General features: G+C 51.4%; 2 protein-coding genes and 1 long non-coding RNA gene across 7 annotated transcripts; 1 reads left to right on the forward strand and 2 right to left on the reverse strand.

Moving 5' to 3' along the window:
- Nucleotides 1–1,147: 1,147 nt before the first annotated feature.
- On the reverse strand, nt 1,148–10,809 carry LOC136012214 (uncharacterized). Of its 5 annotated transcripts, none has more exons than XR_010611622.1 (5): nt 10,653–10,809; nt 6,709–9,528; nt 3,468–3,613; nt 2,474–2,608; nt 1,148–1,290 (listed from the first exon to the last, which is right to left on the reverse strand). It is a non-coding gene; the product is annotated as an uncharacterized LOC136012214 (long non-coding RNA). The 5 variants fall into 5 exon arrangements; XR_010611621.1 differs by lacking the exon at nt 10,653–10,809 and having other exon boundaries at nt 6,709–6,800; nt 7,694–9,926; XR_010611619.1 differs by lacking the exon at nt 10,653–10,809 and having other exon boundaries at nt 3,462–3,613; nt 6,709–9,925.
- Nucleotides 10,810–17,238: 6,429 nt separating this feature from the next.
- On the forward strand, nt 17,239–20,220 carry LOC136010990 (galactose-3-O-sulfotransferase 2-like). The gene is made up of 3 exons (XM_065672689.1): nt 17,239–17,283; nt 17,611–18,559; nt 19,121–20,220. Exons 1-3 carry the CDS (start codon nt 17,249–17,251, stop codon nt 19,976–19,978), a joined length of 1,842 nt encoding a protein of 613 aa, XP_065528761.1. The 5' UTR covers nt 17,239–17,248; the 3' UTR covers nt 19,979–20,220.
- A 1,911-nt stretch (nt 20,221–22,131) lies between these two features.
- Nucleotides 22,132–25,209, reverse strand: LOC136012219 (aquaporin-12-like). The gene is made up of 3 exons (XM_065675195.1): nt 24,278–25,209; nt 23,743–23,859; nt 22,132–23,124 (listed from the first exon to the last, which is right to left on the reverse strand). The coding sequence occupies exons 1-3, from the start codon at nt 25,044–25,046 to the stop codon at nt 22,943–22,945; spliced, it is 1,068 nt and encodes a 355-aa protein (XP_065531267.1). The 5' UTR covers nt 25,047–25,209; the 3' UTR covers nt 22,132–22,942.
- Between the last annotated feature and the right edge of the window lie 695 nt (nt 25,210–25,904).

Consider the following 25,904-nt stretch of genomic DNA (forward strand, 5'->3'; position numbering starts at 1 on the left):
CCATGTCCACCCAACACAAGCTACAAGGGTGCTGCAGGAAGCCCAGCAGTGAAGTCCAGTTTCCAGGTTGGCTTTCAAGAGTACCAGCCTCCTTTTGTGATCTTCTGGATCTCCTGCACAGGTCTATCCTCTCCCATAGCCTGCACCCTCCATGCAGCAGATCCATGGGCTTGCCCATACCAGGCTCTTGGCTAAGGTTGGCTGGAAGTAGCCTGCGTTGTGTTAGAAAATGCACTTCTATTCACACAGCAGGTCCCCTCTCTCACTAAATACACACACATGCTTCTACAAGTTCTAGCTAGAACCATACCTGGGTGCATGGTTTTGTGCAAAAAGAATGCTCCTTCCACAATCAAATGCATGTATCTGGCTAAGCTGAGATTGAACAGCAAGGGCCAATTCTTATTAATGATGGACATTCTTGCCTTTCAAAGTAAGATATCAATGCTCTGGCTCATGCAGCCTGGAGCAGCTTTACCAGAAAGGACAGAACTAACCTAGTGCTTCTCAGGCTTTGCCCTTGTTATCCAGAAAGCATCAAGACTTCTATAGCACATCTTCATGAAACAAGCTGAACTATTCTTACACATCACAAGTTTGTTGCATTGCAACACTTCGGATCCTGGCTGTTCTGTTTTCAGAAAGAGGATGCTGCTAAAAATGACACAGATGATGAAGAAATACAAATTAGCACACCCTCTGGCCAGCCATGGGTCATTGGTGGTGGTGATAAACACATCCAAACCCCCAGGAAACAACAAGGCTCAGCCCCATCCTAAGTAAAACTGAAGGTAAAATAATACTGCTTGTTTCTACAGCTCCCTTATTACTGCAACCCTTTATGTGCACACTGTGGTTTGTGGTTGAGACAAGGCTGGACTGGAGTTTTGGTTGTGTTCTAAGGAAAGGACATTTGTTGTAATTGGGCTGGAAAAAAGTTAGAGGTGGCACAACAAGCCGTCTGGCAGAGGGCTTGGCTTTATCATGGTGCTGGCTGTTCCCCATGCAGAGCTCATCCTGGAGCCAACGCAGCTGAAAGGAGGCTGGACCCAAGCTCTGGTTGTGTCTGAATGTGGGGAAAACATTAACTGAGGAGAGAGAAAGCTTTAAGTCAGGGCACCACACCGACACAAGTATCTCACCTGACTCTTTGGAGCAGTTACTTCTGTAGAGGTGCACCTATCTGGCAGTGGAGGCCTTTGGAGATAACTCTGATGTTCCCAGGTGACACCAGGCTGACAGATGTGTGATGAGACCCAGCTCACGTTGAGTTATGAAGGATAAAAAGCACTGAAAATGAAAGAAAAGGAGAAAAGAACCAATTGAACCTTGAGGAGGGATAAGCTGAGGGCAGAGGACAATATACACCCCCTGGGACTTTGGGCTTGTCTATAAAGTTGACTTGTTTCGCTCTAGAAATGGGAATTTCAAAGTCTGTGGCTTGGAGAAGGCTGGAGCCTGCCCACAAGAACATAAGCATGGGCAGCCACAAGAGCTGGGATCAAGTTCTTGTCCTGTCCTGGCTCCACAGGTCACATTGCAGCAAGTGAAGGCAAGAAGAGCAGGCTGGTGGGAACCCATTTTCCTAGATCATCTTCCCTGCTCCTCCGTCAATAGCCCAGGATGGGACACAGGGCTGAGGCTAGCACTGAACTGTCAGTCGTGCCCATTTCAAGAAATGGGGGAGGATGCTGGGTGGTGAATGGATGGAGAGCAGCCCAGCAGAGAAGGATCTGGGGATACTGGTGGATGACAAATTGGACATAAGCTGGCACTGTGCAATTGTGTTGTCCAGAGAGCCAAGTGTATCCTGGGCTGTATCCAAAGCAGCATGGCCAGCAGGTCACAGGAGGTGATGAGGTGATTCTGCCCCTCTACTCTGCTCTGGTGAGACCCCACCTGCAGTCCTGCATCCAGCTCTGGGGCACCCAGGAGGAGAAAGGCACGGACCTGATACAGCCAGTCCAGAGGAAAACCACAAAGACAGTCCCAGGGCTCAACCCCTCTGCTATGGAGAGAGGCTGAGAGAGCTGGGGTCATTCAGCCAGGAGAAGAGAAGGCTCCAGGGAAACCATTCTGTGGCCTTTCGATATATAGAAGGGGCTTATAGAAAAGATGAGGAGAGACCTTTTACCAAGGCTTGTAGTGACAGGACAAGGGGCAACAGTTTTAAAATAAAAGAGGGTAGATTTAGACTGGATATAAGGAAGAAGTTCTTCCCTGTGAGGGTGCTGAGGCGGTGGCACAGGGTGCCCAAAGAAGCTGTGGCTGCCTCATCCCTGGCAGTGTTCAAGGCCAAGTTGGACGCGGCTTGGAGCAACCTGCTCTAGTGGAAGGTGTCCCTGCCCGTGGCAGGGCTTGGAATTAGATGAGCTTTAAAGGTCCTCTCCAACCCAAACAATTCTGTGATTCAATGTTCAGGTACCTGAGAGGGACAGGGAGAGGCCAGGACGTTTCTGCAGGCTTGGCTTACCTGGTAAGTGTAAGGATCTAAGGGAATTCCCAGGCCAGTGCCGGCTCTCTCCTGGAAGAGGGGGTCATTGTCCTCTGGAGCCTGGGTTGGCACGTGGCTTGCAGCCGCTGTAAGATGCACCATGGGAGTCCAGCTCTGCAACCACATTCATGGCTTACGGAGGAACTGGAACCAGCTCTGCAGTCCCCATGGCTCCCAGGGCCTGAGAGATCCCTGGAGAGCTGTTCCAGTCCTTCCAGAAACAGGCTTTCAGCCTCTGATTGTACCTACAGGTCAATTTTGAGGCTGTGCTCAAACTCCAGAGTCATTGAGGTTAGTTTATTTTTTCAAGGAATGCCATAAACTAGTTTCCCGGCTGGTTAGGAGAAATACTTGGTGTCAGGTTTTGACTGTGTTGCAATACGCTGTTTTCTACCTGAGATGAGCTGAACTGGCCACTGGAGAGTGGGAGCTGATCTTGTTTGAACCAATATTTGCTCCTAAGTATTGCTTAATTTCTAAACCACACACAGCAAACAAAGAGCTCTCTGTCCATTTTAAGGAGCTCTTCCCAGCATGGAGCACTAAGCCCAGCTGCACACTGTAGCCCCTTGTCCAGAGCTGCTTACCATGTCATGCTATTAAAGGATTGCATTTTTAGGTTGGAAACTAAGGTCAGCTCGAAAGCCAAGTACCAGCAGCTCGACCCTTTCTGCCTTGCACACCATCTCTGCAGGACAGTGCCACTGCCCTGCATCTTCTCCATGCACATCCCCCCTCCAGCAAACACCAACCGGTCCAGCACTGATGAAGAAGCAGGTTTTCTTGACCTCCTCTCTCAAGCAAATCACCATTAACTCCCCAGCCCCCTTGCTGAAGTCAGCAGTGGTTTCCGCTCTGACAGCCAGCGGTCTATGCAAAACTCACTCTCTGGGATATGCAGTTAGTGCTGTTCCTCCTAATGAAGGATTCCTGTTTGCTTAATTAACCCAAAGGTTAACAGGATTACCAGCACCTCTGTGCAACCTTGGGAGCTGTGATATTCTTGAAGGCTTCAGGAAGGGAAGGCAGAAAGATGTGTTAATCATTCCTTCTGAAGACACGCTTGCAAATAGAGTGGCTGATAACATTCACCCTGCTTCCCGTGTATTTTCCAGAGATCTGTGGGAACAAACCAGTAAATACTGATAGCCAGGAAAGAAAGGGCAGGAGTACCAGCAGCCCTGCATGGCCACAGTGCCCTTGGCTCCTCTCCCACAGGACCTCCAGGTGCCGTGCTGGGGCACACACCACGTAGTCGCACAAGTCTTCTGTCCATAAAACAGTTGTGTCCAGCTCCATGGGACATGCCAGGCAGTTTTTATGAGAGCATGTACTCCCGACAAGATGCTGGACCATCCAAGAGGATGTAGCTGGGTGAGAACAGGAGAACAAGTGGCTTATTTCCAGAGGAGAAGGGAGCTATAGCTCGCATGAGCCCCCATGCACACGTCCAGGGACAAGGGAGTAGGGGTGTGAGCAGTGATGTTCCACTGCTGTCACAGAGCCCAGGTCACCAGGATGGGGACAGAGACAAGACAGTGGCAGAGCTGGTCAAGAAGACCCCATGGTGAGAGGAGAGCAAGGGTGAAGAAGGTGAGCCTGGAGTGAGCCAAAGCCATTCCACCCCAGGAGCTCCCCAAACTGGATCCTGCATCTTTGGCTGCCAAAGGAGCAGGGGAACATCACTGAAGCAGGCAGAAGAAACCTCCTGTCAGATGCAGCCAGCTTTGTACATGATGCAGAAGGATGCTGGTAATTTGGGTTCTCCAAGAGTGACTTTGCAGGAGCTGCGGGCACAGAGCTGCCCGTGGGGTCAGGCAGAAGGACACAAAAAGAGAAAGCAAGGGGAAACACCAAGGGAAGACTTGCGAACCAGTTTCACGGAGCAGTGTCGGCAACATGAGCCCTGGGGCTCGCAGCACTGGCCAGCTGCTGGAGCAGCTCTCGCTGCTGGATGTGGCCCAAGGAGCAGGGGCTGAACCTCTTTTCATCCTGGGCAGCCCATGGGCAGCCCAGCTGGGCTGGCACAGCCTTGCACTGCAGTACCCAAAGCATTGCATTCAGCCCTTGGATAGCCACACTGGCCAGAAACGAGATTTGGACATTGAATGAATGGGAAAAGGGTCAGCTCACCAGTGGGTCAAGCTGAACTCTACCACTTGCTGTTCAACCCCTTTCCAGTTAGTTATTTCATGGTAATTATTAATACCAAGCCTCTGTCTATATGTGGGGCCTCACAATAGCTAATTTTTAAACTGTCACCACCGTTACACACTGTTACATGTGTCCTGGTTGAAGCCACCTTCCCATTTAAACACTCTTAAGGCCAATACATTTCCTTGTTGATTAATAGTGGTTGCTTTGAAACCACAAAATAATCTGCTGGCCAGCATTCCCTTCCACTTCATAGTTTTAAAGCAGCATTAAAGGGAATTAATGAAAATAAGGCTTCAGAATAACAGCAAGGCTTAGTCTTTACTGGAGACCCTTTGAACTCTAGTTAAATTAATTTTCCTCCTGCTCTTGAGATTTTCAAGCACAGATCTGGCAGCTCAGCACTCATGAACCATGCAAACATCTCATCCTTCTCAGGTCCATAGCTAAACTATGACATCAGTTACAAAACACCAGACCCAGGACCGGGCAGGACATCTCTTCCCTATCAGTGTTGGGGACCACCATACCACCAGTGAAAGACCTCCGCTGCCTACAAGACCCCTGAGGACCCCACAAGCAAGGTTGACCTTTCAGTTCCCCCTCTCCCTCCCGAGTGGTAGAGGAATTTGTTTCCTGGTCACTGGTAAAGATGTTCTCATAGAGATAGATATAATCCAGAGGGGAAAGGCTCCTCCCATCCTCACCGTTCCACTCCCTAGTCACCCGGGGCTGGAAAGCACCACTGGACCCTGGCTCTCAAACCACCTTGTCCTTTCCAGTAATTACTGTTTTGCAATGTAGAAAGCAATAAAAGCCCTGGGACTAATAAGAGCTCTGGGAGGAGCAGAGAGGGGGGAGCAAAAGATCAAAAGCTGAGCAGATTTCAAACCTCCTCCTGGGGTCTTTTAGACTCTCGTGGAATTTTAATCCTCTTGGCATTTCCAGCTACAGGGATAAAGGAGCAGAAATCCTAGGCAGAGGTAGGGGGGGGGTTCAGGGCACATGTCTGGCTGGGGCTGGCCCCGCGGTGGGGTGGTCAGCAGGATGCAGCAGTCATCTCCCACAGCCCCACCCCAGCATCAGCCACCAGCCCCTGGCCCACACACTCTCCTCATGTGGATACCTTAGGGCTGGGAAGACTATGGCAAAGCCCAGCTGAAGGGTGACGTGGTCCTAACAGATCCTGAAAGTTGTTGCAAGACTAAGGAAGGAACCAGAAAAACTTCTTGTTTCAGAGACTTTGCTAAAAGTTGCATAATGCGGGGAAACATGGCTGTGTCCTGGAGGTGGGATGATTGCTTATGGTATACACGAAGGGTGCTGTATGGAGAAACAGCTTCGTGACGCTAACCTTCAAATTGCAGTGGAAAAGGAGAACAAAATCCTGGGGAGTCTGGTCACTGGTAGTGACTGAGGGTCTCAGCACGGCCATGTCTATAGCCTTGCAGGATGTGAGATCTGTTGTTCTCCCCTCCATCAGAGGTAGTGATCAGCCCTCTGATCACCACCACACTTCCCCCAACATCCATGTCTGCCAGAGGCATCCACTGCAGGCAGAAAGCCCTGCCATGGGAAACCTGGATTAACACCACTGCCAGGGTGCACCAGGACCACATGCCAAGGGCAGAAAGAGGGAACAAGCCTTGGAGAAACAGTGGTCAGCTGTGCAGTGCTGCAGGAGACACCCCTTACCAAAAGGCATCACCAGCTCTTACATCCTCCCAGATTATCAGCATCACCAGGAGCCTCCAGCAAGAATCTTCCAGGATGCTCAACCCATCAGTCCCTGTCCAAGCAATGCTGAAGGAGCACTGGTCCCCAGCTCCACCACAGCTCTGCCCCTGCTGGGCAATGGCCCTGTTGGTTCATACCCCAACCCACAGGCAGACATCCCAGCCACACCTTGGACATGCCTATTGGTCCCCAGGTTCTGTCCCATCCTGCTACTGTCTCCAGACCTGATCCCAGCCTCAGACCTGCCTCTTCACCGCCTGATTCCCAAGGGATATGGACTCCAGCCTGATTCCAGCTGCTGCCCCAAGGCCCATCCTGCTCACCTTGTATGGAGACAGTGATGGACAAGTCCTGCCCTCTGTGCTATCATGTTGGGCTCCCCATCCTTTTGGGAACAGTCAGCTCTTGTGGTACCCTGGCATGTAGGAGAAAACACAAAGCTATTGCCAGTTTAGACCAGGGAATGACAAGCAAGATCCTGATTGTCTTGTAGGGCTTTGATCCCATACTTCAATCCATTTACAGCCTACTTGATCCTGGGCAATTGTTTTTATATGAAGCAGTAAAGATTTTTCCACCAAACTAAGCACTTCTACCGAGTGCTGGGTCTTGAAGGATTCCACAACCCTGAGCTGTGTTCTATAAACATGCCATAGAGAAATAACACGAACAAACAGCATGAAAGCATTAAGAGGATGTTATTACAAAGAAGATATTTGTTCCCCTTGTAGTGGGAAATCCCCAGGAAAAGACCAGGCTGGCCTTTAGTCAAAGGACATCAGACTTGCATAACAACAGCGAGCTCTAGGGAAGCTGGAGCTACCAACCTGCATCTCCTTGTCTGCCACGGAGGATGCTAGCATAAGAGCACAGAAGCAAACAGCCTTTCAGGGGAGAGTTTTACTCCAGAAGAACAATCAACTTTTTACTCATTTATGCTATATCTAATAGTAACACTTGCAGGCTCTGTCTTACTTGGTCTTTGTCTGAGCTCTGTCAAGCTCCTCAAGATAAAGGACTTAATAAATTGGGGAAGCCAAAAGAAGGGACCACCTTGGTCTGGTTTAGCCCCCTGCAAGTTACATCTGAGGGTGGAGATCTTCAGAGGCCAATTCACTCCACTACAGCAGAGATAGCACAAAGCATCTCGTGGACGTGGTATTGGACATGGTGACTTGGGGAGGTTATTCCCACCTTCAGCAATCAAAGCTGAATTCAAGGGTTAACTGATTGCAAGTCAAGCTTTCCTGGCTTTAGGGAGAGATGCAGGTGCCTGGGGCAGTTCAGGGTTAAACCTACTGTACTCACAAATGTCCAAGTACAGGTTGCTCTTTTATCCATGGTGCAATTTCTCCTGGTCACAGGTGACCGCCTGAAAATAAAGGAGCTGCGGATGGAAAGGTAACAGAGAGAAACACGGAGGATATGCCACGGCCAGATTCCTGCCCCCTGGAATGTCCCTTTCTGAGCTCCGGGCTGTGACCAGCTCCTGTGCCAGCTTATGCACTGCAAGCACACAGGATCTTGGTTTGAGGGTACAAGCCAGAGAGCAGTATCCCACCCCAAACCTTGGAAGTAATCATCTCCTGAAGGTTCTCAGGAGGGTGCCGAGTCTGCTAAACTCACCTTCCTCCACCTGCAATCTTCAGCAGCTAGTTACTGAGCCAAGAAGCAAACTTGGGCACAAGACACAGCTCTCCTCTCTATGATCAGCACTTCTTTCTGCTCATACAACTTGACTTGGGACTGCGTTTTGACATCTAACACATGGCAAAGACTGGTTGCCACTTTGAGGAAAGATCCCACTGTTTTGGTTAATTTTTTTTTTGTTAACTCAGCCTTTTCTCAGCTCACAGTTGTCAAACTCTCCTGTTCATGCACCTCTTGCTCAGAGACTTGGATGGTGAAAAGGAAAGCAAGGGATATCTACAAGATCATGATCTGTATGGTTAGCTAAGGGTAAGGAGCAATGTAAAGACAGAGAAAAGCTTTGTGCACTTTCTTCTAGTGTTGGTCCATCCAAAGGAAAATAAAGGTCCCAGACCAGCTAAGGAACATCTGGAAAGAGACACAGCCTGCATCAACAGAAAGACAATTGCCCAAAGGTCTCTGAACACATCCATTCCCTGGGGCACAGGGGCTGTTGTGAAGGGGCACCACCAGACATCACCATGGCACCACACAGACATCATCAGAGCTTTTCCATTCCTTGTGTTCTGACCTCATGTCTGTAGTTAGTCCTAGGCCACTTCAAGCCATACACTTATCTATGGCTTCCACCTTTTAGCATTGACAGGACAATGGTAAACAGCCCAAAATGCTCCAGTATCTCTCTCCTGAGGCTCCTTTCCTCATCTCTTAATTTCTTCCCAACCCAGACCTGCATTCTCCTTATTCTGGAATTGCCTCTTTGAAGGTGGGGTCAGCAGATGTGGAGATAGCTCTTCCTGGGATGTGATGTCCATCCAGAAGCCCCTCCAAGGTGTCCTGCTGGTCGCCCTGGGTCAGTGTATTGCAGAAAATACAGAGGATAAGCATGAGGAAGAACCAGAAAGCAGGAAACGTAGAAATAAACGGCCACAAGGAAGTTCATTCTCTTGGCCCACAGTAGAGAACAGGATCCAAAGTCAAGGCAGCGGAGGTAAGAGGGGCACAAGTTATAATACGTGACCCTCAGAACAAAGTTCAATCAAACTGTAGCCTAATGAATCCCCTCTGTGCAAAGAGCAGCTGCTTGCTCAGCAAACACACCTACCCCAGCCCCGGCTGCTGCGGCTTCGGGCAGGAGTTTTGGAGGAGATGTTTTAACATCTTCGAAGAACTGGTATTTGGACCACTTATGCTACTGCTGTATGTTGGTGGGGAAGAGTGTACATGCAGCAGCAGTGCACCCCATTCTCCTCACTGAACCACCATCATCAGTCTTCAGAGGTGCAGCCAGGAGTGCCCTTGCTCTTCTGGATGCACGAGAGTCTACCAAAAGGGTTTGGTAAACACCCATGTCCAAATCCACAGCACACAAGGGGCTCCATCCCCACCTTCAGCTCCTTGGCTTTCTGTAGCATGATGTGTGCACAGCAGTGTTTGTTCCTCTGGGATAAATGTGCCCTCGGACCCCGCAGAAGAGAGTGAGCTCTCCAGGCCTAGGAGCAAGATGAGCAAGGACATCAGATTCATCAAGGCAGGAGTAAGGAAAGAAGGCCAAGAAGATTGTGCAGGGGCAGAATGCCTATGCTCAACTGTGCCGGAAGGAAACGAGCTAATTGTGCTCCTCTTCCTCGCCACATCCTCGGGACTGCTGCATCCACCTCAATCTTTTTTTCTCCTCCTGCCCCACAGGTCTACTCAGAGCACCCCATCTGGCTCTTGAGATCACAGCACGGTTCTCTCAGGCCCCGACCCTATCAGTCTCTGATGAGTCACAGCTCTCCTCACACATAGACTCTGGACCCCAATCTGTCCCTTTGAACCTCCGACCTGCCACTGCCAACAACAAATGGCAACAGCAGCCTTGGCCCGGCACGTAGTGCTGTTTGCATAGCCCTTGCTCAAACACAATGGCCAGAGCTGGCTCTGCACCTCCCCAGCATCGGTGCCGTGACCTCCCTCCCACCACGACCTGCTGCCTTAGCAGGATTACAGTGCCACACTGTGCATCTCTATCTCTGCTTCAGCACCTGTGGGAGCTCACGAGCAGGAGTTCATGGTTCAGCTGCGGAGACCGAAGGCTCACACTCTACCCATGACTCATCTCATCACTCCTCAACTCACCCACTGTCTCAAGAGGGCACCAACATCCAAATCAAGTTAACTACTTTGGCTGCGTGTGATAATCAAGCATAAACGTGAGGCAGCACTGTACAGTGGGGAGCTGTTGGTCTTGGAGAAGACACCAGTAACCTGGCGGGCGTTCAAGCCCTGGATTACTTCTGTCAACACTGCCCCAAAGGCAAGAAGTGATGGGAATGTGGTTTATCTGCAACCTTGGTGCCAGCCGTGGCAGAACCAAGCAGAGAGCTTAAGAGCCCCAGGAGGAACCTGACCTACAGCTGCTGCCCTAAGCAAATGCTCCCCATTTACACCTTGAGCTGTGAACCCCACAAAGCAGCACCATTGCCTGCAAAAGCAGCAAAAATAAATAAATGAAAGAATAAATAAATAGATCTATCCACAGGCACTGGGTCCCCCAAAAAAAAGCAACTCCCCTTGAAGAATATCTTCAAGTTCAGAGTCCTCCTGGCCAAAGGGAGAAGTGGCAGACCCCTACCTTTTGTGTACATTATGCATACAACAGAGGAGGTAGGAACACAACATCAGCTGCCAGCTTTTCCTTCCTAGCTGAAGGTGTCATACACTTGCTCATGGAAGCTCCGGAGACCAGACTAGGAAGCTGGTGGGCACAGCTCAGACCTGAACGTCTTTCTGTGGGGATTTCATTTAAATCACAGAATGGTTTAGGTTGGAAGGGCCCTTAAAGATCATTCAGTTCCAACCTCACCCTGAAAAGCATTCTGGACATGTCAACAGATTCCTCTTGCACAACCAGGGACAGAAAATGCAAATCTCAGGGGCTTTTTTCCTTACAAAAAGTAGCTCTGATCAGGAAATACCTTACCGTGTCTGTTCTGTGGGCAGCCACCTGCGATTGACGCGCTGCTTTGATGACCCCTGCAGGGACAAGCAGTAAAAAGCCCTGAGTTTTTAAATCCCTTCCTCACCTAGAAGAGCTGTGCTCTGAACATGGGCACTGCAGTTTTTGAAGGGGACAGTCAGCTCCTTCCCCGGGGGAAGCAAAGATTGAATACTCACAGGAAGCTCCCAGATTTTGAGGTCCTTGTCCAGGGAACAATGACTCTCAGTAACATCCAGCTGCGGTTGCGTGTGAATGGAGGCACCAGATACAGCATCTGCTGCATGGAAATTGCTGCAAAAGAGACAAATATGAGTGCACACACATTGCTGGCAGCACAGAGTGGTGCTGGGCATGTCCAAGGACACCTCCTGATGTTTTCCATCTTTCCCTTGCTTTTGACACACAGAGGTCCTCCATCCCACCCAAAACTCCCACATCTCTGGATGGCTGTTTTCAAGCTCATCCTTCTACATAGCCACATAGCCAGTTCTTTTCCCCATTCTCCAGTGGCACCCTTTCTTCTCCAAGTCCCTCGAGGACACTAGCACTAGCTCTTTTGTTCTCCTTCCTGATGGGAATCCATTATCAAATTCTCAACAGATCCGACATAGCCTCATACAAGGACTAATATTCTTGGTATATGAGGAGGAGGCAGCTCTGCTGCCGTGATTTAAAGGAAAATACAACCCCATGACTTCAGCATCCTCCCTTTTACTGAACTGATTCTCGCTTGTGTGCAGCTGGGACTTGGAGAGAGCAGAACAAACTGTCATGTCTCTCCTCAAAGACATGAAGAGAAGATGGAGAGATCTGACTTAAGTGTGAACACCTCCAACACTGACTACGGCCCACACAGTAATTACATTTCGTCATGGCTGCAAGTATCCCAAATGTGAACTGAACCAGTGATTTAAGAGATCTCAGAAAAAAAGGCTGCTAAATGGCCATCAAATGGCACACACCTTGCTCTGACGCCCTCCTTGCAGGGAGCTCACAGGAACTCTCTGTGCTATCTCCCCATGCACCCTCCACCGCTGACAACATTTTCGTTCTTCTGATCTCATTGTCAAAGTCAGAAGGCAGGACACTGGCTGTGGCATAACCCTGCAAAGACATCTGAGCCAGAAGGACATGTATGCGAGGGATACTGCCCTTGGAGACCCAGCAGAGCAGCCCATCTTGGCCACAATCTTCAGATGCTGACCCTCAGCTTCCCTCCCTAACCCAAGGAATACCCCTCAGTGAGATTTGAGGCCAGGGTAACCCGCACATCTCCACCTTTGGGGCAGCTGTTTAGTACTGAACATCAATGCTGTAGCTTTCCTAGAAACCATAAAATCTCTCCTGCGTTTTGCTCTGTTTTGTTTGTTTGGGTTTTTTTTTTTCCACCGGATGAAGCATAGACATTAATCTGGGTGCCCTGTCATGCTTTTCATAAATAGGAGGTGGCATCAGACCATGAGGTCCCTCCCTGTTTGCCTGATGATTTGTTTCAAAAGGCATTTGCTCTGTAAACAGCTGCTCCACCTGGTTTCCCTTGGTCAACATGGCTTTTTTAGCGAGGCTCCATCTGAAAACCACTTCCACTACTCTGTTGCAAGAGCCAGACTTCTGTTGCAGAGCCAGGACTGGACGCAGCACTTATGCACTCTTCCAGATCAGATGCTGCTGCACAGGACTCCTGGCATGGAGAGCCCAAAAGACATCTTTGGCCATCCCCAGGTCAAACACAGCTTCCCAAGCTCCAGCAGCCTCCTTTCCCACTCTGCTCAGTACCAGTGAGGCCACATTCGCAGTGCTGGGTCCAGCTCTGAGCTCCCCAGTACAAGAGAGAGATGCACTACTGGAGCCAGTACAATGTAAGGCCACAAAGGCGATGAAGGGTCTGAAGCATCCTCCATATGAGGAGAGGCTAAGCGAGCTGAGGCTGCTCGGCCCTAAGAAGAGTAGTCTCAGATGGATGTACATCTCATAGCTGTATATAAATATATCACAGGAAGGAATGAAGACAGGGGAGCAGGGCTCTTCTCAGAGGTGCCCAGTGACACAGCAAGAGGTAATGAGAGCAAACTAAAACACACACGACTGACCCGCAGGGACTGCCTCTCTCCACCTCTGCTGAGGAGAGCCCATAGCACCTCACACTTGGGATGCCCACTTTGCTTTCTGCTTTCAGACACTTGCAAACTGATCAGCAAGTCCTCACGGTAACATGTGACCTGGTGTCTTTGGTGACTATGATACGGGCAGCCATTAGGAATTGTTTGGAAGATCCTGGATCCTTCAAAGCCCTGAGGGGTCTGGTCTAAGGTTAAAGCCACTGTGATACATACAGGTCTTCCACTGCAGGCTTCAGAGGCTTCAAGATAAAGTCCTGGTTTGTGAGGGATCACTCTAATCTCTCAGAGGTCTCTGGCAAAGGAACAAAACCAACCAAAAAGAAATGGCAAAGCCTGTTCCCCTGGTGCATGAAGATGTATTTGGTTGTTCAAAGGCTTCTGATAAGGTGACCGAGATTAAAGAACAAATAAGCGTATGGTTAGGGCCAAAGTCCCAATGCAAGCCAGAAAGCGTACAAAGCCAGAAGCAAAGAGGCAATTCTCACCTAAACATGAGCACATCCAGATGTTCTTCAGCCTTCACGCTTCAGACGAGCCCTGCCTGGTCCCCTCTGATCCCCATGCTGGTGGGATTCCAGCAGCTGCAGCATGTCCACACTGGTCCCACTGTCTATGCTTTGCTCCCAGCTTACCAGCCAGACACATTTGCTCCCATTGGCTTTGAGCATCCTTCGAGAGGGAGCTGCTGCTGCTGGGCAGGTCATTGCAGAGCAGACTGACTGCCATGTCCCAGGAGAGCTGTGGAAGTTATTAGAAATGAATTTAATGGACATGCCTCACTGCCTCCAAAGTGGCACATTAACTACATATCAGTTCAGGTAGGCACTAATGGACCGGTGGCTGCCCAGCAGCGGAAGGGGAGGCCCAGTGTGTGATAGATTTCAAAATGACTTGGAAAGCAAACTCAGGCCATGCTGATAATGTGGTGTGCTGGATTTCCTGGAGAAAGTAATGCAGAAATTACTGTGGGTCATTTTATGAATAGGTCTGTCTGGAAACTGGGCTGAAAAGCAAACATCAAAGCGGCGCAAAGAGCTCCCTGGGAGTGGGCAGCAATGCCTGTCCCTCTCTGAATTTCCACATCACCAGATCCCAGCAGGAACAGGCAACTTTGCCTTTTGAGTTTCTCTTCCAGAGATGCACCAGGTCATGCCCAAGAAAGAACACAGGAGATCCTGACCGGGATTACGTACCACAACTGGACCTCCTGTGAGGTCCCCATGGACAAACAGACTTGTCCTTAGGAGAGCAAGTGAGCTGAGCAGTGGCAAGTCCTACAAGGGACAATCAAGCAAAAGGAAACAACCAAAGAGGAGCAAGATCCAGCCTGTCTGGGCACTCACACGTGGAAGAGTCTCTGGATGCTCTCAGGCAAGGGTGGCCCATGCCCTGCAGCAATAGGATGTCCCTTGAGCCCTCAGCCACCTACCCCACATCACTGTGCACTCCCCAGATTGCATGTGCCATGGTTGTCCAGAGAGAAGGAGAAGGGAGAAGCACCAGCCCTCAGCCCCAACAGCAGAGAGGGATTTGGTCCCTGCAAGCAGGGAGCTCCCCCACGGCTCTCACCCAGCCCCGGGCTCCCAGATAAACTGCCAGCCGGGGCAGATAGCAGGGACGCAGGATGGGTGGAGAGCACCGCAGCCCCACAGCAAACTTGTGGTTTTGATGAGGTGGACAGGGAGAGGCAGCGCTTGCCTGTGCCACGGTGAGGGGAACGGCTGCCTGCCTGCCCGCCTGCCTGCAAGGTCAGGGCCAGGAGGAAGCTGGACCCTTTTGTCCCTCAAGAAAGCCAAGGTCTGGGCTGGAAGTGACTTATCTGCCTCGTGTGCATTTCCTGAGACCCATGGGCATGGGTGAAGGGTAAGCAGCATCACCAGGGTCTTCTCCACCGATGCCAGGAGACTTGGGGAGTCTGGTACTGCCAATTGCAAGTATCATTGCACAGCCTAAGCCACTGGTCCTCAGGGCACACGTCACAGCCACACATACTCTGTCTCCACTGCTGCCCAGGGAGTCTGGTGCCCAAATATGAGTGAAACCAGCCATGACTGGGACGAGCCTTGAAGGGAAAGGATGTGAAGGAAAAGCCTGGTCAAAAGGCTGGCTGTAGACCTGGAGCAGCAAGTATGGTGAAGGGGAATAAAGGAAGGTGCTGGGGATTGCTGTAGCCTCAGCCCAGGACTGATGGAGCCAGGCTGCATTGGAGAGGATTATCTCCATGGCATGCAGGTACGACCCAGACTGCACAGGGTCTCAGCAGCACAGACCTACAGACTATCAACACAGAGATTATCAAGACTAAACACTCATGACCAAACCATCTCTGACCTCAGCCTTGTCAAGATGTAAAAGCAGGATGCAAGGAGAGAGAAGAAGCGACAACCACAAAGAGCAGAGCAGGAGGACACTAGGGGTCAAAGCAGAACATCAGCAGCCATGGGTGACACCAAGGAGTAAGGCAGGGATGCACATACTGGTGGCACAGCCACGCCTGCAGTGTCTACAGCCTGCCCATGGCTCTGCCTGACAGGGCAGATGTTTTGGAGGAGGCAGCTTGCTGCCAACAGCCCTTGAGGCCAGGGCCATGTAACTGTGCCATTCACTGGAGCAGAGGCTGGTCACTCCCTGGGGCAGGCACCAGCAAGAAGGTCCTCTCCGGGGAGGGGCTACCAGCCGCAGGCACACAAGCCAGGTCCCGGGTGTTTGCTTTCCATTCTCCCAGTGTGCCGATAACCGCCTGCTCCTCAGCCGAGGCTCCAGCTCACCATGCTCAGATTCAGGAGATACTTGACCACGTAAGTGGATTTTTAACTTATTTATCTAAGTAAAATACTACCTCAGTAAGGAAAACTGTGTTTCCATCCTGCCTAGAGGTCATCTCCTTATAGGTTCCTCTGTGCTGGGAAATGGTTGGAGATTGAAGTGATGAAGGCAATGCGCAGAGGAGTGCTTCTGCTCTGCATAAACACAGGGAGGTCTGGGTTGACGGGGCTTTCTCTTCTTCTGAAGCTCCAAGGGCAGCACTGCTCCCCTGCTTGCTAGGCAGGAAAATAACATAGAGTCACAGAATGGTCTGGGTTGGAAGTGACCTTAAAGCTTCCAATCCCCCTGCCGTGAGCACAGACACCTTTCACTAGACCAGGTTACTCCAAGCCCTGTCCAACCTGGCCTTGAACACTGCCAGGAACGGGGCAGCCACAGCTTCTCTGGGCACTGTGTGCCAGCATCTCAGCACCCTCACAGGAAAGAATTTCCTCCTAATGTCTAATGTAAATCTCCCCTTTTTGTAAGGCCTGAAACAGCAAAGGAAGAATAATGCAAAGATCTTGGCAGGGCAAGTAGGATGCTGATCCCTCCTGCCCTGGGTCAGGCAAGGGCCCACCACTCTCATCTCTGCACACTCACCTGCAGAGCAGATGAGTCCAACCAATGAAGGCATGTTAGGGTAAGGTACACTCTTCCACAGCCTCTGTTTTGGAGAGGGTGGACAAGGAGCAGAGAAGGGCAAGGCTTGACTTGTCCTTTCGCTGGGTTTTTGCATTTCAGGGCAGGACAGCTTTTCCACACATCAAATCTGCAGCCACAGCTGGAGCAGGTGGCAATCACCTCCAATGGCAGGCGTCAGACAGCAGGGAAAACAAAGATTCACTGTCTTTGTTTATAAGGATACAGTGCCAATATTTCCAGGCCAGGCAGGGCAGGGAAAATGCAAGCGGTGCCTGGTCCTGCAGCCACAGAGGGAGCTGAGGCTGCTCCGGCGAGGCGTTCCTGAGCAGCCAAGGCACTGTGAGGTTATCACTGTTTGCCTTGCAGTGTGATATTTGTGTCCCAGCTGGAAATTTCCACTAGACTACACCGCTCGAGCACAGCTCTGAGGTGCACTGGTTATCACTGCCCGTGTGCCCCTGCCACCCATGGAGATGCCACCTTACCTTGAAAAGCAATGCAATTAAAAAGCCTCGAGGCGCCTTTCCGCTGTGCCTCACATTTATCCTGCCTACTACTGGCCTGCTATGTCTGTTTCCTTGCAGGAAGCTGAAAGCAATATACAGGTGCCAGCCAGGTGGACTCTGGGTCTTCTTCAGCCTCCTCATCCTCTTCTTGGTCATGCTTCAGGTTGCGGAGAAGATGCAGCCTGCCAGGTAGGTCACAAGCGGGACTGCAAACCTGCACCTCATCCTCCAGCCTTTCACTGACCACTGCTGTGGGCTCAGAACTGTCCTCCCAAAAACCACCCAACAGCAACTTCTTCAGAGAGAAGGGGAGGTTCTGTGATTCCGATTCCCTTCTTGCACCCAAGGCAACCTCCCAGGGCAGTGCTCGAGTCCTACACCCACCAGCAATAACACCCACCCCAAGAGAGATGGGTGAACACGGCTTGGGCTGCCTGCAGGGGTGTTCACTGGGCTGCAGAGGAGCTGCTTTCTTTCCGTCCTCTGCATCTCAGACTTGTGCCCTCCCTGTTACAGAAGCTGCCAGTGCGAGCTGGAGCGTGCCCTGCAGCAGACCACAGACCATGGCCAGAAGCGGCTGAGGGATGCCCTCCAGCCCCCTGACCTGCTGTGGGAGGATGGTTCCCTGTTCTGGCAGAGAAAACCCGTGCCTGACACCACCTTGACTGAGGGCCCACAAGACACTCTTCAGACTCAACCATACCTCAGCCAGGAGACCCCACTGGAAACCAGCCCAGGCAGCCAAGAGGAGCACTGGACCTCGCCGCCTGTGGAGAGCAGCAAGAAGGTGAAAGCCCAGCTGTCACCCACGAGGCTGAAATCCCAGCTTCCTGGCCTGAGAAAAGCAACCAGAGAGGGCCCTTCTCCAGGTCTTCCTGGGGGAACCTCCACAGTGTTGGGAGACGCTGGTGCTCTCACCAGCAAGTTCATAATCTTTGCGAACAGGATGACCACAGAGGAGCACCAGCGACTGTCACCACCAGGAGCGACACAGGTGGTGGTACAGAGCCAGCCTCAGCCTCAAGCCATAGATTCCCCCCAAGACCAGTGGGGCAGCTCACTTAAATACACCATGTCAAACCCTGTTCAACCTCCACAGGCAGAGGACTTGCATAAGACACACACACAGAGGGGAGTATTCCCAAGCCAGACAAAAGTCCCTAAGGTTGAGGAGGTGACACTTGGAGACCAGCAGGGCAGAGGAGTCTCCTCTCAAGGGCAGAGGTGTGAGCCCAAGACTGACATTGTTTTCCTGAAGGTCCACAAGAGCGCCAGCAGCACCGTCATGAACATCCTCTTCCGCTTCGGCGAGACACACAACCTCACCTTTGCTTTCCCCAACGGAGGGGGCAACCAGCTCTTCTACCCGCGCCACTTCTTGGCCAGCTTCGTGCAGGGCTTCTCCCCCTGGAGCCCTCAGCGGTTCAACATCCTCTGCCACCACATGCGCTTCCTGCAGCCAGAGGTATGGGCAAAGCCATTGATGCCTTGGGACGGGGGAATGGGGAAGAGAGAGAAGCTGGTGGAGAGCAAAGTGGGACACCCGTAGAGCATGTAGACTCCTCAGGGATGAAACTAAAGAGAGACAGGATTGTACCTTGCCTGTTATGGGCATCTCTGGGGAGCTTCTGTAATTAGGTCTGATGAATCATTGTGCTGTCACCCGAGACAAGCCAGGAGATAGCAGCTATAGCAGTCAGCAACTATCATCTCATTCTTGTCTGGTGGGCCCTTGGAGATGTCTTGCCTCACAGATCTGGGGAAAGGCAAGGAGTTAGAACGTAACTCAAACCCCTGCAGGCCACCCAGCTGCAGAAGCATGTAGTAGGGAGCTTTAGTCACTGCACTCCCTGCGTACCTCTTCTGGGGCTCCCACAGCTGGCACAAATGCTCCTTTGGTGAGCTGCACCCCAGCACCCCTCATCTCCAACCTCACCAAGCGTTTCTGCTTCCAGAGCACAGGACTGTGAGCGAGCAGGTCCCTTCTCCCTGTCCCCCCTTTAAAACCTCCTTTCCCCCTCTGCAGGTGCAGAAAGTGGTGCCCAGCTCCGCTGTCTATTTCTCCATCCTGAGGAACCCTGTGCAGCTCATGGAGTCCTCCTTTGTGTACTACAAGGGCACATCAGCTTTCTCCCGTGCCCGCAGCCTGGAGGAGTTCCTCAGCCAGCCCTACCATTACTACAACCCTGCAAACAGTGACAGCCACTACGCCAAGAACCTCATGACGTTTGACTTTGGCTTCAACCCCGATGGAGAGGTCTCTGCTGAGCGGGTGCAACTCATGCTGAAGGTCATTGAGGCATCCTTTGACTTGCTCCTCATCTCCGAGTACTTTGATGAGTCCATGGTGCTGCTGAAGGAGATGTTGTGCTGGGACCTGGACAGCGTTGTCTCCTTCCCACTCAACATCAGGGACAGCAGCACCAAGTCACCCCTGCCAGACAGCATTGTGGAGAAGATAAAGGACTGGAATAGGCTGGACTGGGAAATCTACATCTACTTCAACAGGACCTTCTGGGAAAGGATTGACAGGGACATTGGCAGGGAACGCATGCAGCAGGAAGTAAAGGCACTTCGGGACAGGCAGGCAGAGCTGGCGAGGACCTGCCTGCAAGGGACAGGCAGCGTGGCCCCAAAGGACATCAAAGACTCCTCCCTGCGCCCACTGCAGCATGGCAACGCAAAGATCTTGGGCTATAACCTCAAGCAGGGCTTGCATAAGGAGATGGAGCACACGTGCCGGCGTCTGGTGACCCCAGAGCTGCAGTACAGCAGCATCCTCTACAAGAAACAGTTTGCCCAGAAGCAGCCCCAGACCCACCAGCCCAGTCCCTCACAGCAGGACAATGCCCTGAAGAACAAGCTGAAGGGCACCCGAAACTGAGCCTCCTTGTCCCGTCCAGGCATGTTTCTCCAGCTGTCTTTGCCAAGGACGGTGAGGCACCTGCCCACCAGAGCCCCTGCACACCTCTCTCCATGCAAGGCTGTGTATTAGCTCTTGGGTGCTGCTGGTGCAGAGCAGGACGGGCTGCAGCAGGGGGTCCCAGGGGTGCAACATGATACAACTCTTCCAGGTAGGCCCTGAGCAAACAGGGCAAACCCCCCATTGACAGCTGAGCCCCTAGAGGAGGTGATGTGGGGCATTGTGCTGCATAGCACTCGCTCCAGCAGTAAGGAGCGGAACCAGGAGGGCAACCCAAGTTCTCAGCCCTACTCTGGAGATCGCAGCAGGGTGGGACCAAGCTGTAAATCAGAGCTGTGGAGCTTGATTTACAGCTTGGAACAAGTCTGTCTCCCTTGCCACAGCTCTCCTCCGCTGCACCTTAATGCCACTGCTGTGGAAAAGCAGCCTCTTAATTAAAAATAACAATGCTCACCATCACTCCTATGGAGTTCCCTGCAATGACACCAGTCTGCCCAGCAGCCAAAGAAACAGGCCTCAGACACCTGAAAATGTCCTGGGGAAAAAGAAGATTAAAAATCAGCATTTTCTCTCTGGCTCTGTGGTTCACACTGCCCTCGGATGCTGCACTCTACCTACACTGCATTTACAGGCTCAGCATCCTACCCTGGAGCTGATGCCAACCCCACAGTGCCAGACTGCAGGTTAAATACCCCTGCCTCTGGGAGACGTCTTGTGAGCATCTCTGCAGCCAGACATCCTGACCGACCGCTCTGGAGCCGCTATGCTGTAGGAATATTCTGTGCTGTGCCAAAGACACAATACAAGAATGGGCTGTGGTGGACTTGTTAGCCATACTTTTCACATCCTACACTTACCTTGAATCAAAAGCAGAGCCAGCAAATGAGTCTGGATAGACAGAAGCCCAAGATCAGGATCTGCAGCATGCTTCCTGAAGAAGTTCAGCAAAAACCTACAGGAGGATCTGAGCATCCCAGGCTCTCCCTTGGCGAGCATCAGAGCATCATAGGTTTTGGTTTCCACACAAAGGTGCTTTGCCTGCTGCTCACAGCTTAACCAGGATAAGAAACAGACCACGCTCCCACTGCTCTTCCCCAGGAGTGACTGGGCAGTGCTGAGCATCCACCGCGGCGCAATGCATGGGCATTGTTTTGGGGATGTTTGCCAAATGGGTTTCTAGTGTTGTTTGTTCCATAAAGTTTCATGTCTGTGGCATATCCACAGATCACTGCGTTGTGGTCCCTTCCCTCATTTCTCCTGCTGGCACATGGTATGGTCTCATGGTTTGCAGAGGCCCAGCTCCCCTCTGGCTTCCTTGGTAATCTGCAGCTCACCCCAGAGGGCAACCCTACATGCAGGCAAGGGCAATGAGCAGCCCAGTCAGCATAGCCAGTCTGTCCCTCCCAGACCCCACAGAGGACATAAGCAGGGCTGCAGGGAAGAGCAGAACTGACACCAGGTATCAAACCTGCATCTAACACCTTCACTCTGGCTTTTACTCAGGTGCCACCTTGCTATTCACTGCTTGCACCTCAGTAAATAGAAGCAGATCTTCCCTGATTGAGTGCCTGCTAAGGTGACCCATGGCAGGGACACTTGTACAACCAAGCGCATCGCATCCCCAGCCATGCACACTCCCATGAAAACCACAGACTGCCCAAAAGAGCCGTGACGCACCCAGAATACATTCAAGCTCAGGAACTTTCTGCCCAGAGAGATCCTGCAAAACTGACTGTTTCCTGCAAAATGCAAGATCAGGTCATTTTTGACCAGCTCTTCCCTGTGGAGAGAAGCCCAGATTTAGGTTAGATATAAGGAAGAAGCTCTTCCCTGTGAGGGTGCTGAGGCACTGGCACAGGGTGCCCAGAGAAGCTGTGGCTGCCCCATCCCTGGCAGTGCTCAAGGCCAGGCTGGACGGGGCTTGGAGCACCCTGCTCTAGTGGAAGGTGTCCCAGCCCATGGCAGGGGGTGGGAACTGGATGAGCTTTAAGGTCCCTTCCAACCCAAATCAGCCTGGGATTCTGTGATTCTCTGCAGTGTCTTAGATGGTATCAGATGTGTTGACCACCCCCCACATCGCTCAGAGCATCGACATCACTCACCCAAATGCCAATCACAACATTTATTTTCATTGCAATTTCCATGAACTGTAATTTCACCTTCAAGAATACTCCATGTGGACACAGAAAGGAGTCAGGGACACACTTGCTCCCCCACACCAGTGCGTACTGGCTGCCCAGGTCTTGTTTTTAACCACACACACTTTTTGCACTGTATCTTGATGCTTTACAGCACATGAATCTCAGGCTAAGCACCATGGCCCCAGGGGAGCGGGGTCTCCTCTGGCCAGTGAACTCCCTTGCCCTGAAGCAGTTCAAATTCCTAAGAACTGCCAGATTCAGCCTGTTCAATTCAAGGATCTCAGTTTAACTCAAAGAACACCCATTTTTGACCAATATCCACATTTAATAATTTGAAAGAACAAGCCTGCTTTTTCCTCATCCTAAGTTTCCAAGGCAGTTACTGGCTTACGCTTGTGTTTTTATGGCTGCAAGTCAGGTTATTTCAAGCACTCCATGATGCAATAACTCAGGAGTTGCTCAAGCCTACCCATGGGATGGTCCTGACTTTCTGTAAGCTTCCTGGCAATACAAGACAACCAGCAATTTATGCAAAAGTATTAGGGCTATTTTTCCCCCACCAAGCTAGTCATGCAGTCTTGAAATATTCTGGGCTCTCCAGGGAGACTTTCAAGTTATTCCCAAAGGAGCTCAGGGATTCTGATGTCCTGCAAGGCCAGCTTGGCTGATTCCTTTGTGATGCTTTCAGAGTATCTCACTCTGAGGTAGGGAATGAACAGGCAGGACGGATGATGGGTGGGAGGAGAAACCCGCTCCCAGGAGAGGGGCTGCAGGGACCTGTGGCTCAGGCACAGGGCTTGGAGTTGCTCTTCTCCCCTTTCCTCTTCCGCTGTGGTTCGTCACCCTCCACATGTGCCACCACCTTTGCCTTGGGTATCTTGTATTTGCTCTTCTGTCTGTAAAGAAGGTTTTTCTGGAAGAGTCGTGGGATGTTGCCTTGGAATAGCAGGAGGGCAGCGAGCATCCCTGAAACAAGAGCATGGACATCTGCGTGCTGCACCAAGCACCTCCACCCTCCTCTCCATGGCTCAGCAGTGATTTTCAGGTCCTTCCCCGCAACCTTCATCCTGACCAAAAAAAGTAGCCCAGCACCACTGGAGTCCCCACTGGCATCTGACAAACCCTTGCTAAATTACTTGAAGAAGAGTTTAACCATTGTGACCTTACTGTAACAAGCAAGGCTTGTTTTGACCCAAAGATAGAGCCTGTAAACCACACCAGCAGTCTTCTGTCTCAGCTCTCTACATTCAAAGCAACACTTACCCAGCTCCCTGTGGTCATCTGGAAGCTGTGGACAACCTCTACAGCATAGCTCAGCCTATTGCTTTCCTAAAACATCTTTGCTTCATCTCCCCCAAACTTTGGCTTTGGGGAGAGTCTTCCTGTCGCCCAGGTAGAAACTTACAAAATGAATAGCAAAGGCATGACTCAAGTGACAGGGAAGGAGGACAGAGGAGGACACTTGCAAATGGCAAGACCCAAGTTCAGTGCTTTGCCAGGAACAGCTTGTGTTAATGCCAAGCATTTTTGCCTTGCACATTGATCCCCATCCCTGCCCCTTGGCACCTCCCCAGCAGATCTCACCTGTGAGGGGCCCCAGCCAGTACACCCGGATATAGTCCCAAAAGCTGCTCCCAGAGCAGTGAAAGGTGGCGGCGGTGGCCAGGGCAGGGTTGAAGAAGGCCCCTGTGTATGGTCCAGCTGCACAGGAAGAGAAGCATGACCAGCAGTCTCAATTGCTTGCTTTGAAAGACTTGACTCAAAGCTGGGCCAGGAGACCCACGACCTCTCCTGCCTGCCAGTAGCTGCATCTCTTGTACCATATAATAGTAGCACATGGGGAAATCCCACCCTTGTCACCCAGAGCTTTGTGGGAAGAGCTCAGTGCAGGATCATTTGAGGAAAGCAGTCCCAGTCTTGGGACAAGCTATGGCTTCTCATGGGCTAGCGTTTCACCTGCTGCAGAATGGATATTCTGCAAAGTAAGTAGAAAACAAACCTCTTGATAATTGTTACCTACCAAGAGGTAACAATTTCACCTGAAGATGTAAAAGGAACTGCTCCTCCCAGGCAAATTAGGTATATCTGTAAGTGACTTAGAAAGGCAAGTGCTGCTCACCTGTGTAGCTCAGGAAGGTGACAGTCGCTGCCAGTGCAGGGACCTGGTACACTGGGTGACTTTGTCGCAGCTTGAGAAGGATAAGGTGGAAAAGGAAAGAGCAGCTGCCTTCCGCAAAGGCAGCGTGGTGCACAGCGGTGCGGATGGAGGAGCTGCACTCTGGCGCTATCAGGTTCTGGATGAGGTGGAATTGCGTCAGCTCCCAGGACCAGTAGAGCTTGGTGACAGCCCAGCCCATGCCCATGCCTGCACCCTGGGCCAGCAGCTTTGTAGCAGTTGCTGCTAGGCTGGACTCAAGGAGCAGGAACTCCTGAAGAGAGACGGTCGGGTTGGCGGATGCTCCATCAAAAGAGGCGCCATGAACAGCGAAGAGGAGGAAGAGCAGCGTAAGGACCACGTCTGGACCAAAGCCACCACCCCATGGGCCGATCTCCACCAGCATCCTCAGCTCAAGGCAGCTCATGCACAGCTGTAACGAGCCAGCAAGTTCTCTGGCAAGGCAGCCATATGCTCCAGGAGACAGAAGCCTCTTGGAAAGCTGCCTGAGCACCTGGCACACCCCAACCACCAGGAAAAAGAAAGCAATGGAGACATTCAGGCCAGCCATAGCAAAGGCTGTTCTGGGGGAAAAGGCCGGACCAAACCCCAGGAGGGAACACGGACAGCTCCTGCACCTCCTCTTTATAAAGCCGCATGTAAGCGCACGTGGCGCAGCCTGACAGGCTTGGGAAGCACTGCACATGCTGCCCAGGGCACTGCCTGCTGCCATGGGGAGCTGAGGGACTCACCCACAGCTGGATCAGCCGCAGGTGTCCCAGGAAGGGTGCGATGGTGTGGGAAATGTCATGTTATCAGGAACTCCCAGTTAACAGAGCATAAACCATTCAGTATGTATCTTCTTGGTCACCAGCAGTGCTGGCAGGTTACACAGGCCCCTCTCACTGCCCCCATCACAGGCAAGGGGACAACAGCTTCTATTAACGCTGTTTTATTTCCAACACCTAGCCATCTATAGAATAAACTGTCAGGAGACACAGGATTGAAGCATGCAGAACCACAGAATAGTTTGGGTTGGAAGGGATCTTAAAGATCACCTAATTCTATGATGAAAAGTACATTCTCATCCCCTTCCTCCAAACACAGCCGTGACATGGAAAACATTGCAGCATCCATGGTAAAACTGGGGAAAAGAGAAAAAGCCCAACATCTCTTCCTTCCCACAGAACAGGTTTTTTCCCTTCTCCTTTTCAAGCATTCTAAGAGTTGGACCTCAGGAAGTAAATGTTCAGAGGTCTTCCAGAACCATTTCCCGTCCATTGCCTGTAATTCTGCCCATGGCACATCCTGCCATTGTGGGACACTTATGCCAGGCTGGAGAGGAGCTGGAAGCTGTTGCTTATGAGAGTAATTTTATGGGATTAAATAATACCAGTGACAGATACACAAGCAGCTCATTTCCTATCTCGCTTCAGTGGTGACAGCAGAAGGGGGGATGCTGCAAGTTCTGCTGTGGAGCACTGCAAAGGCAAAACCCCTTCAAAAGCCCATGCAGCTTTGCACAGCTGCTCTTCCAGAAACGAGACTGTCTAAAAAACTCAGATACTGCCACTGAAAACCACTGTTCCAT

The sequence above is a fragment of the Lathamus discolor genome, chromosome 3, assembly GCF_037157495.1.
Source record: "Lathamus discolor isolate bLatDis1 chromosome 3, bLatDis1.hap1, whole genome shotgun sequence".
Taxonomy (NCBI): Eukaryota; Metazoa; Chordata; class Aves; order Psittaciformes; family Psittacidae; genus Lathamus; species Lathamus discolor.

Bases quoted from the DNA above. Each gene is read 5' to 3' on its own strand.
- LOC136010990 (XM_065672689.1), top strand. From the start codon at position 17,249: ATGCTTCAGGTTGCGGAGAAGATGCAGCCTGCCAG. The intron at 17,284-17,610 runs GTAGGTCACAAG...TCCCTGTTACAG, and splicing joins GAGAAGATGCAGCCTGCCAG to AAGCTGCCAGTGCGAGCTGG. The intron at 18,560-19,120 runs GTATGGGCAAAG...CCCCCTCTGCAG, and splicing joins TGCGCTTCCTGCAGCCAGAG to GTGCAGAAAGTGGTGCCCAG.
- LOC136012219 (XM_065675195.1), bottom strand. From the start codon at position 25,046: ATGGCAGCAGGCAGTGCCCTGGGCAGCATGTGCAGTGCTTCCCAAGCC. The intron at 23,860-24,277 runs GTGAGCAGCACT...CTTCCTGTGCAG, and splicing joins CACCTTCCTGAGCTACACAG to CTGGACCATACACAGGGGCC. The intron at 23,125-23,742 runs GTGAGATCTGCT...CTCTTGTTTCAG, and splicing joins CTGGCTGGGGCCCCTCACAG to GGATGCTCGCTGCCCTCCTG.